The sequence below is a fragment of the Bradysia coprophila genome, unplaced genomic scaffold, assembly GCF_014529535.1.
Source record: "Bradysia coprophila strain Holo2 unplaced genomic scaffold, BU_Bcop_v1 contig_350, whole genome shotgun sequence".
NCBI lineage: Eukaryota > Metazoa > Arthropoda > Insecta > Diptera > Sciaridae > Bradysia > Bradysia coprophila.
The window spans coordinates 2,625,836-2,636,998 of record NW_023503608.1 but is presented as its reverse complement, the minus strand read 5'-3'; the positions used below and the strand labels follow the sequence as shown (position 1 = coordinate 2,636,998).

Genomic DNA, 11,163 nt, shown 5'->3' with positions numbered 1-11,163 from the left:
TTTTTTACTTACTTAAATAGTCTTTAATTCGCCTTCGAATGTCTTTTAGAGTCTTGTCACCTCCGATACAGTTGCCACACCTCTACCATTCATCACATTCGTACCATTCGCCGTGGTCACATTCGTCGTGCTGGTTCTCGGCAAATGCGAATAATAGCCACGACAGTCATGCTGATGAAAGTGTTGAATTTCCTTACAGCCAATGCACGACGAATGCAAATTGCTGTCCGATTGATTGAATGCCGGACTAATTAGATTTTCGGTCGATTTGGTTATCGTCGTTGTTGTGATTGCCTGCACAAACTGTGACGGTGGCGGAGCATAATTTTCGATGTCCAACGTCGAGTAGCGACCGTATGGATTCTTACGCGGAATCGAATGTCTTTGTTGATTGATCAGTTCGTCATGTTGTAGTTTAGCTGTTGGCTGGGGTTGTTGCTGTTGTTGTTGTTGTTGTTTTTTCGGGCCAACTGTGTCCAAATATCCGTATCCGAAACCGTAACCTCCATACCCTTTCATCGCCAAATTGTCCCAGGATTTGGGTTTGTTGGTAATGTACTGTGCAGGACAGCCCATGTACGATGTTGGCTGAATTTGTGCGGCATGAATGTGATATCGATGAATGAATTGCTGTTGCTGTTGTGGTGTCATTTGGGAATGTTGATGTGGCTGGTACGATTGCCTGGATTTGGTGGATTGCTGACGGGAATTACAAGGTGTGTCGGTATGAGGATCCCAAAATAGTGTATCGGTACTCAGTGACGTGCTGTAGGACGTCATGGATTGTTCCGCTGCGTTTCCTATGTCGCTGGACGTACATGAGTGGAGGCTGCAATGTGACGCTAAACCTGCACTGATGTCATAGAAACGAGGACGGTGTGTCTGTAAATTCCGATAAAATTCGTTTGAACCACGCCCACTGTAAAGATCCGACTGAAATACTTACATGTTTTTCGTTGTGATTTGTGTTGTTGTGAACTGGATGAGCAGTTGGCGATGCATGTGACTGCGATCTAGGCCGTTGAGTTCGTTCTTTGGTTTCTTTATCTCGATGCTTGTGTTTATGGTGATGATCTTTGTGGTGTCGGTTTTTCCTTCTGTTTTTTTTTTTTTTAACGAAATAGAATGGCACATTGCCATCATCGACTAAAAATTGTTAAAAAAAAAAAAATTTACCTCGTTGGCACACAATGAGGATCACAGCAAGGACTAGCTAAATCGTAAGCATCTAAGCTTACATTGTCTCCATTGGTTTTGTCTTTTTTCTGGCCGACACACGGGTTGCATGAATGGCCATGACAATGTCTCGATTTCGATGATTTTTGCTCGGTGTGCGGTTTATTTTGATGTGCTGGAGGTAATGTAGCATTTTGTTGTTGATTATATTGTGGTGGATGACGATAGCCTGGTAATTGATGGTGAATGTGCTCCGAGCTCGAATTGCTTCCTATTAGTTGTTGATGATCGCTTTTACTACGGGATGGTTGACCTATAACTAAGTATTCTCCACTATTTACGGCAGACGGTCTCAAAATGTAACGACAATGTGGATCCAAATATTGATAGGTCAACATAAATTGCGTCGTTGGCGGTGCAGTGCGTTGCTTGCTTGATCTGGAACTGTTTACGTCTTCCGTCGAAAGTGTGGGACGACAATATGGTACTTCGGAATCATTGGGTGATGCAATATTTTCACTGCCATCCGTCGGTGATGACGACGACGCTGTGGTTTTCTTACGAGCGGGAAGACTGTGTGTTTTCCATTTGCCTTCAAGGATTTCACGCTCCCGAAGACAGGTCCGTTCTAATTCGTTCATTTTTGCATTGAGAATATTTTGTAATTGAATGTAGCGCATATGCAGTTCGACTTTACGCACACAGTCTTCGAACAATACAACCATTCGCATTCTAGTATCACAGTTTTTTATAAACGCCACCAATGTCTTGTGATCTGCCTTTTCCATATCAGCTCCATTTATCGATAGTATAACGTCCCCTTCACGCATACCCGATTTGTATGCAGGACCATCGTATTCGACAAAGTCAACGTAAGTTATCATTTCCACCTAATGAAAGTACACAACAAATCAGTTAAATTTTGTTCTTTTGAACATTAATTGCGGTCAATAACCTCTTGCTCCTTCTTATAGTGGATGCCATAGCTTTGAATGGTAAACCCGTACGAACCATTTTTCTTTTCGATAATAATGGTACGACGACGACGATCTTCTTCGGGCTTGGTAACTGGTGTTCTATCCGTTTTAGCTTTTTCCAAAGTATGCGTTTTCTGGAAAAAAAGAACGATCAATTAGACGATGAATTGATATGTGTTCGCCGTTCTCATAATAGTTTAAATCGATTCAAAAGGTAAGTATTTTTAAGGTAGGCTATAAGCGCTACGTGCTAGACAAGCCCCAACTTGGCTAGCCTAGTGTATGTGATATGTATACACCAGTAAACTTTGTTGTTTACGTATCTGTTGTGGATGGTAGATCTGAAGCGATTTCGCGAGTTGTAACCTGAACGAAGTGAGGGCGACAAGCGATGGTACCTGAAGTCAGTTGTCCACAACAAATACGTATATACAACTTCTATCGGCCTGAGTTACGAGGCAAATTCTGAAATTTATGCCCAATGCATGAAAAAGTTATTAAGTAAGCTAGCTGAGACTATGCTGGCCTTACCCTCGTTAGCCATCACCTCAGCCTATTTTAAGCGCAAATTCCTGAGTAATCATTCTGAAGAAAATACTGAAGTGACCAAGGTCGCGGAATGTTTTATCACCAGAGTATGTGCCATTATAAAACGCCGCAAAAAAAAAAGCTTTTCAGTCCGTATAACCTTCACAATTGTATTCATTTACAATGGACTTAACCACACTACTCAACTATTTAGTTAAATACAAACATAAGGCAACATCTCGGTTTTCATCTTTTTTCTTTTCTTAATTTATTCATGAACTTGAAACCAATATAAATAGGCCATCCGTTTTCTTTACTTCGCTTCTCAATTTTCTGTCTATTCTATTCACATTGAATAGATAGGTCATGCTGGTAATGACGATGTTGTATCTTCTCTATGATTTTACAATTAAAAAGTTCAATTCATAGAAATGTCTTTCATCAATTCCAAAAACTGCGATTGCAGTGACCTACTTAAATGAATTGCACAAGGCAAGGAAAATGTTCGTTAGAACTCTTTGATGAACCGCAAAAGCAAAGTAATTTAAATCTCATTCGCCATGGGCTAAAACTCTTTTCTTCCTTCCTAATGTTATGCTGATATCGAGCACGGCAAACATTATACCCTATACCCTATACATGAATAGGACAGTTTTAAAGATGACTGGTGTTTTTCAAACTAAGTTGATGGCAAAATGCTTTTCACTCTTTTTTATAATTTTTCTCTCCATAAATTTATTCATACAATTGACCCATTTGGTGTAACGTTTTAATTGTATACGCTGTTCAACCTATACAATTGATGTACGATAAAAAACTGAAATTAATAAACCTCGCACGCAAATCATATATTAGAGAAGCGTGATTCATTTCTGGTACAAAAATCACACAAAATTAGCAAAACAAAATGCAGAATAAAAAAGTACTTCCGGTAGGCGTCATATTTCAGTCGTTACCTATAAATGGTGTAATATGTACAATGTAATACACCGTGTATGTCTCTCTTGTCTCTTCATACTCAAAAGTTTTAATGTTAGTGGCAATATCTGTAAATATTGCACCTTCATTAGCTCAGCTAATTTAGCTGTACGACATTTCCGTTAATATCTATTTAGAATTTCCGGTGATTGAGTTTCCCTATGTTATTTGTATACTGATTCCCATATATAAGCGAGTAAGGTATGATGTAAATTTTAGAAAATTTGGGTGATATTTGTGAGAGTTTTTTTAGTTTGAATTTAACACATTTTACCATATCTAGGATCTAAGATGCTTCATCACTGTCAGTAATTATAGAGTCGAGGACGAAAGCTTCTATAAAATGGTTCAATTTTGCATATTTTGTTTGTCTAAATATGCGTCCCATCCGTAAGCAGTAGATATGAATTTTATCTTTCCGTCAGAGAAACTCTGTAAACATTTTTATTGCTAATTGTATAGCTGCTGACACAATATACATTTTGTTGCAAATAATGGTCTGCCATGAAAACAACTCTACGGTTCTTATGTACTTTGCCAATGTCTTCCAATGAAAGAAAATAAAATTCTAAGACTCAAGCTGCGAGCGCACTTACACCGTTTAGCTCTCCGTTTACGTTTTAACAATGGAAAGTGGGAGGAGCTTCCATTGTTCACTCGTAAACGGAGTGCTAAACGGCGTAAGTGCGCTCGCAGCCTCATTCTGAAAGCACTTTTAAAGGACTTTTCATAACACAGGCGAGAATATAGACATTCTCTCCCCTCCACTGAAACTTCAGAAGCCTTTCTTGTGAAAAATGTTGAAAATTGCATTTTCTCTGGTTAATTGTGGCCAGAGCGTAGCGAGTCGCTAGCAATGCAATTTACAAATTTTTATGAAATAAATATTTTCGCGTCCGTAAGGCTCGGGCTCAAAACATGCACACTTCAAAACCACAATTTTCTTCCTATTACTCTCCCCCAATCAACACTTCTCTTTTCAACTTGAGCTGCCGCATATAAAACGTTGCAGTTTTCTTCGCAAACTAATATATTATTGGTGGTTAAGAGGTTAAGGGAACAATGGGTACTGTTCATTGGGCAGATTTCTTTGAAACTGATAACTTGTCTGGATGTCGACCTGCAGTTCTTAGAACAGTGTTTTAGGACCTAGAATCTAGGTACCACTTTTGAAGAAAAAATTAAGAAGCTTTTCATGTTAAGCAGTTACATAAAATGTTTATTCGTAGGTATACAAGGTACAAGTATGTTCGAAGGCTTGAAATAGTTATTTATGACATCGAGCTTTCAAATTTCGCATATTATGATGCCGAGTGGCATAAATATAATTAAAAAAATTCCATCAATTTTTACCGGAGATGATTCCAATTCATTGTCGCTGGAGTCAGCAATGTGATGTCCATTTCTACTTCTACCACCCTCAGCCATTTGGGTGGGAGGTAACGTCCCACACAACGAATTAGATGAGTGGATTGGTGTTGGTACACTGCACATCGGCTTTATTATTATCTATCGACTGAATATTTTTATTTTTACATTTTTGCATACGGAAGTTCAACACGATTCACATTACATTATAGTAGAGCCACTGTTAGAGCACTGGCCGTCTGTTTTTTTTTTTAATTAACTAAATTGTTAAATTGAATGGTAGGCTGCACATCTGTTGTACATCTTAATTATCGGTACGAGATATTAAAGTTGGAAAGATTATTTGTTATTCCAGTTATAAATCAAATTAGATTTGAATAATTTCGTAATAACTTTTGCATCGTCGACTTCTCTCGTTTACTCTTCGATGCACAAACGCTAGATATGAATGAAACTTTTAATTCAATCTGTCTGGTAGACTGATCTCAAGCATTCCTATGGAAATGAAGAATGTGCTCTTCAGTCAATCGTTGTTTGTGGTAATTCGCGAAATATTATGTAACGTAAAGAAGATTCGAATAGAATCCTCTAGTCATCTGCTATCGAAAACGACGACAATAATAAGAAATGGGCTATGACTGCAGTTTTTTGTGTGATAAAAATATTGAAGTAAAAGATTTTTTATCAAAACACTAGCAGATACTTCAAACAAATGAAGTAACAGATTGACTGATTAATTCTGGAAAGTTGATGTTTTTGTAATCTTTTTGAAGATGACGTTCAGGCTAAAAATGCATTACGTCTCTTTGCTTACATTTCGGAAGTTTAGGTCGACATTCTACAAAACCTTTTTTTTACAATTCAATCCTTCGACTCATCATATTCAAGATGATGATTCTGTATCACCGTATAACCAGTTAATTTGAATTAAAACTGGAATAACTTAATAATACGAAACAGACACTTTGGAATATAGCTTCACGTCGACTGTGCAAAATTAAATTTGGAAGGGTTCAACAAAACATTCTATTTCTGAATTCCTATATTTATGGCCTTTGTCGAAAATAGAAATTATTTCACACATTCTGTCACTTCATTTCCACTTTTTATTATACAAGATTGATATCCAAATATCATGTGAAACCTCCATTGTTTATTGATTAAATTAACAACAAAAAAAAACTCTTCATATAATGGACTTTTGAGTCACAAAGGTCGAAATAGAAAAAGCATAAATTATTAGTTCATCCACATCAATTTGCTTTATTAAAAAAAATTCTTCGTTCTCTTAACGACAGGTCACTGTTCAAACGATATTATCAGTAGAAAAAGCAAAGAACAAAAAAAAAATACCCCAGCTGGTCACCGATACCCGCCGTCATATTTTCAGAAACTATTTTCTACCCGAAGATTCAACTTATGACTGACGGAGACACAGCATTGTTACTTCTATCATACCAACACAAGAGAGGTGTTGTGAATTTGCGCACATGAAAATCTATTCAAACCGTTTTATACACCACAGCCACGGCGCATGCCTTATGCTTTTCAGCTTTCGATATTGCCAACGGAGTATGAATAATTATGGTTTTGGATCGGCTTTCATTATAATGTGTATACAATAATATGACCGGCATAGTTCGTTGAGTAATTAATTTGGCGAATTTTACATGCATTAGCCATTAAACACGTGTCAGGCTGTTTGATTGAGGGTCGTATACAATGATAAAAAAGATATACGAACCGTTTCGTGGAACAGAAGAGACACAGAACTTTTGTTAGATCAACATTGTAGACGTTGTGGCAGTGGTGATGTGAAGGACAAACATATAAGGCTGCGGAATGTAAGAAAGTGTTGAACTTTCGAATAAGCAAACCTCCTGTTGAACTTAGTAAAAAAAAAACTTTTCTGATATAAGTCACTATGTTGTTATAGCAACTATAGTAACTCCTTAATCGTCTAATTCTTTAAGGGTTGTTTTCTACGATATAGGATGTTTATTGTTTAATATATGTTATGGCGCCTTCCAATCTTATTATCTTTTCAACGGAGTAAACATTCGTTTGAATATTCTTTTTTCGCTTCTTTCAAGATCTTTTTATATTGTCAGGGTGGGTTAATAGAAGTCAAGCTATGTGTCATTGTGATTGCAATTATTGCTATGATTTCAGCTCCACAAGTCGAAGTATTTGTCAATATTAAGAATGAGCACTGATAGATAAAAAGAACGGGTGTGGCTCGTTTTGTTGTCGACATCAGGCGTCAACTGGGTACTAGATATTATACTGAAGTCAATACTCTCTCTAGCAAACAAACTCTCAGCTCTCTGTGTCAAATTCACACCTTATTTCTTTGTATTCCACAAACGCTTTTCTACATTTTGACTGACTACGCTGTGATTTACATGCAAATTCCAAAGGCTACTTGATTCTTTCACCACCTTAATAAAAGTAGTAATAAAATGTAAATTAATTTTGTTGGATTCGTGCTGTATGCCTTATTTTATTTATCGTATGGTATAATGACTCTCACAGTACAATAAGTATCACATTGTCAGTAACTTAGATTTACACCATCTGTACTTCAACTTTAATGTGAACTTAAAAACACTTGAGAGATGCCAGGAGGCCGTAAGGCAGGTCTGGCTTCCGTAAGGTAGGCTTTTTTGTAAAGAAATAGACAGCCCCAAAGAAATTTGGCAAAACTACGTAGCTGTCACTATAGTCACCTGTATGCCTTATTGTTATTATTTTTGAAATAAGGAGCGTGTCGAACGCCTTAGCTTTAAGGTACGACAAGAAAATTATTTATTAATTTATTTCAAAGTTTGAATCTGAAGAAGTACAACACGAGGCATACACATATCAGAAACCTGGAGTGAAGACTGTGGATTAGTTGTCATGTCTGGGTTCTAAGCTTGCCAAAAGCAACAAAAATTCGAAGACGAAGACACATATATTGTTTTTGAATGACATTAAAATAAATAAATGAATAAAATTCTTCGAAAAAGTCGAATTCGGTCTTTTTCCCGCAGTTTCCCGTTATAAATGGACGTTCCGGTTGAGAGTGGGCTTGTTCGAAAGCTGAGCTTAAGTACTTTCGGGTAATGCCTAGTTTGATTAGATTCATTGATATATGTTTGCAAAAATTAGCAAGAAAAATTTTCAAAATCTGTGTGAACTTTAGTCAGGTCTGGGCTGGTACTGATGATGCTTAATGTGAACCTAAGATGCTAGTCGTAACATACATTGTCTAAGCTTCCCATTGATAACTCATTTGCAGTGCTGATGATTGCTGGCGAGTTTTACGAGTAGCGGTTGTACTAATATAAAATTTTGTTATGTCGACAATCACCAGAACTGCAAATGAGGTATCAACGGAAAGCTTAGACAATGTATGTTACGACTAGCGTGTTAAGTTCACGTTAAGCGTCATCAGTACCAACCCAGACCTGTATAAAGTTCACACAGATTTTGAAAATTTTTCTTTCACAATTTTGCAAACATATATCAATGAATCTAATCAAACTAAGCATGACCCGAAAGTACTGAAACTCAGCTTTCGAACGAGCCCACTCTCAACCGGAACTATCATTTATAACGGCCAAAAAATTCGGACACTATCTTTCCAACTTCGGAGATCTTCCGCCAGCAACCAGGTGTGGCTCAAGACTGTGTGAGGGCTGTTTTGAGGTCTACTGGCAAAGACCTTTCAAACCATGTATATATCCATCGCAGACGAAATGGGTCCGATTTTGATAGGTGGATTTTCAAAAGAATCCCTCTTAGCTGATTTTTCATTTGCATAATATTCTCTTTCGTCCACAAATCTGCTAGTATATTCCTCTGATTAGCAGCATTCTCAGCCGGTAATCCGAAAGCATCCCAACCCATCGGGTGAAGAACCTTAAATGACGCAAACAGACGCTGTAATTGAACATATCATAATTATGGAAAGGAAAGTATTGTTATATTTTTCCCGTTCAACATTGACAGTATATAGAATTTATCGTCAACATTTGCGGGGTTGAACCTAGTTGTTTCTAATTTATTACGCCAGTGCCTCTCAATGTCATGTTTCAATTTAGAAGTCAGGTCTTTTTGCTTGTGGAATCCAAAAATTTATTTATTTCACTTGAGTTGCATCATTGTTTACAATTGGACAATTCCTCGAAGCTGGTAAGTCCTGTTGATGCATTGCGATTAATCAAATGAAAACTATTTCTCGGGATGTTTATGTAGCTGAATTTGTATAGCATCTTTAATGTCATTCTTCAAAAAGTCTTGAAATATCCTAATTCAACCGGCCAATTTTAAGCAAATACAGAACTTCTATGACATTTGTAATGAAAACAAACAACATAAAATCATTCACAAGATTTTCAATTGCCACAGTACTAGATTTGAGGAATGATACTTTTAGGAAGCGGAAATTTCCAAGGCCCTTGGAAATTTCTTTCATTTCTTTGCTAGACATCTTTACTTTCGGAGTCTCAGGTCAATTAACAATCGAAATGTGACATTTTTGTCGTCGAGAATTTATAACTTTATGACTATGAGCATAGCCCTTCGTGATTTTTGATTTTCTCGAATTGTTTAAATTTTGAGAAAATCCAGAAATTTTGTATGGTGTCCGTAACAGTAAGGACTCTTTTTATTCACCTGTAAAGACTCGCAACGCCCAAGAATTCGTTAGCGCTGGGGAATCCTTTACCTACTCTAGAAGACTCGATGAGTATACCACTCTTGGTTTCTGCATACCTTTTCTTTGGAAAATATTCTGATCTCGACGTCAATAGTTTCTCGCCACAAACTGCATTTAAAAAACATCAAACAAACACCCATCAAGTGTTTAATTATCCACATTTTATTTACTCATCAAAATATTCAATACCCAGAATTCCAATTAATCGTATAGAGCAACTTCTCGTTACCCACAAACTTGTTGTAATTTTCAACAAATAATTTTACGCAATCTTTGGCACGACTGACGGCAGAATTATGAGGAGTGATGAATACATTAGGATGTGACCACAGAAGACTGTTTTGTGGTAGCGGTTCAATTTCAAACACATCCAGAATAGCAGCACTAATCCACCTGTTATCTATTGCTTTGATGATGTCTTTCTCAGATATCAAAGTTCCTCTGCCAACGTTGATCAGCACTGGGCTCTTGTCTTTACACATTTGAAGTATATCGTTGTTTAACAGACCCATTGTCTGTGGAGTTGATGGCAGCACGCTAATAATATAATCGCTTTCAGGAAGAATGTCCTCTAATTTAGTTGAATATTTCGCCAGAGGGATCTCTTTAAAGTTGCTTATGTTGCCCGATTCAGTTCGTCCATATCCAGTAACTTTGGATCCTAGAAGCGAGAATTTTTTAGCAACAAACGATCCAATGGCTCCAGTACCACCAAGAATCGCAATTGTAACCTCATTAACGGTCCTGCAATCCATATCCAGTTGCCAAATCTTATTCTGTTTGGTATCGATGTAGTTCTGGAACAACTTCCTTTCGTGTATGATGATATGAGCGATGCAGTAATCGAATATTAGTTGACCGAAGCTCTCACCCGAGAATCTCGTAATCGGACATTGTGGAGGTTTTTGACCCGTTTCGGAAATTACTTTCAAAAACAAATCTATACCGGCCCAGGTGCTTTGCATCCATTGTATGTTTGGTAATTTGTGAAAAGTTTGCACCAACAAATTTGGATCGCCAAAAACGATTTCTGCATTTCTCAAATCATTCAACTCTCGGTCGTCGATTTTTAATCCTCTAGATGGTTTCCCAGTGCATTGTCTTAATTCTATATCAATGACTTGGCAAGCTGGTAGAGCTCTTGCTGTTAATTTCGCCAATTCGGGTATTTGAGACAAGATATAGATAGTTTTCGACATCGCGAATTTTCTTCGGTTAAACACTTATGTAAGCTACACCACTACTCGAGTCAACAACCCAATGAATAAACACTGATAACAAAATCAAATAATAAAATCAAAAAATATGTCTTCTCACGTAGACGTATCAAACTTCACTGATTCTGTTGTCATTTTTCGAACATATGTTTATTGTAAACATCGCACCGAGTCAGGTTGTCGTTTACCGAACCACATTCCGAACATTGAATTA

General features: G+C 37.2%; 2 protein-coding genes across 4 annotated transcripts; both read right to left on the bottom strand.

Annotated features, from left to right (window-relative positions):
- On the bottom strand, window positions 1-6,493 carry LOC119080171. 3 transcript variants are annotated; one of them, XM_037188390.1, is made up of 6 exons: window positions 6,381-6,493; window positions 5,013-5,330; window positions 2,132-2,287; window positions 1,177-2,066; window positions 947-1,097; window positions 1-882 (listed from the first exon to the last, which is right to left on the bottom strand). In XM_037188390.1, the coding sequence occupies exons 2-6, from the start codon at window positions 5,151-5,153 to the stop codon at window positions 46-48; spliced, it is 2,175 nt and encodes a 724-aa protein (XP_037044285.1). In that variant the 5' UTR covers window positions 5,154-5,330; window positions 6,381-6,493; the 3' UTR covers window positions 1-45. The 3 variants fall into 3 exon arrangements, with proteins under 3 accessions (XP_037044285.1, XP_037044286.1, XP_037044288.1); XM_037188391.1 differs by having other exon boundaries at window positions 5,013-5,319; window positions 6,381-6,466; XM_037188393.1 differs by having other exon boundaries at window positions 5,013-5,175; window positions 6,381-6,457.
- A 3,386-nt stretch (window positions 6,494-9,879) lies between these two features.
- On the bottom strand, window positions 9,880-11,145 carry LOC119080170 (glyoxylate/hydroxypyruvate reductase A-like). Its single transcript, XM_037188389.1, has one exon. It carries the CDS (start codon window positions 10,929-10,931, stop codon window positions 9,915-9,917), a length of 1,017 nt encoding a protein of 338 aa, XP_037044284.1. The 5' UTR covers window positions 10,932-11,145; the 3' UTR covers window positions 9,880-9,914.
- Between the last annotated feature and the right edge of the window lie 18 nt (window positions 11,146-11,163).

Bases quoted from the DNA above. Each gene is read 5' to 3' on its own strand.
- LOC119080171 (XM_037188390.1), bottom strand. From the start codon at position 5,153: ATGTGCAGTGTACCAACACCAATCCACTCATCTAATTCGTTGTGTGGG. The intron at 1,098-1,176 runs GTAAATTTTTTT...AAAAAAAAACAG, and splicing joins CCTCATTGTGTGCCAACGAG to AAGGAAAAACCGACACCACA. The intron at 883-946 runs GTAAGTATTTCA...CGGAATTTACAG, and splicing joins CAAATCACAACGAAAAACAT to ACACACCGTCCTCGTTTCTA.
- LOC119080170 (XM_037188389.1), bottom strand. From the start codon at position 10,931: ATGTCGAAAACTATCTATATCTTGTCTCAAATACCCGAATTGGCGAAA.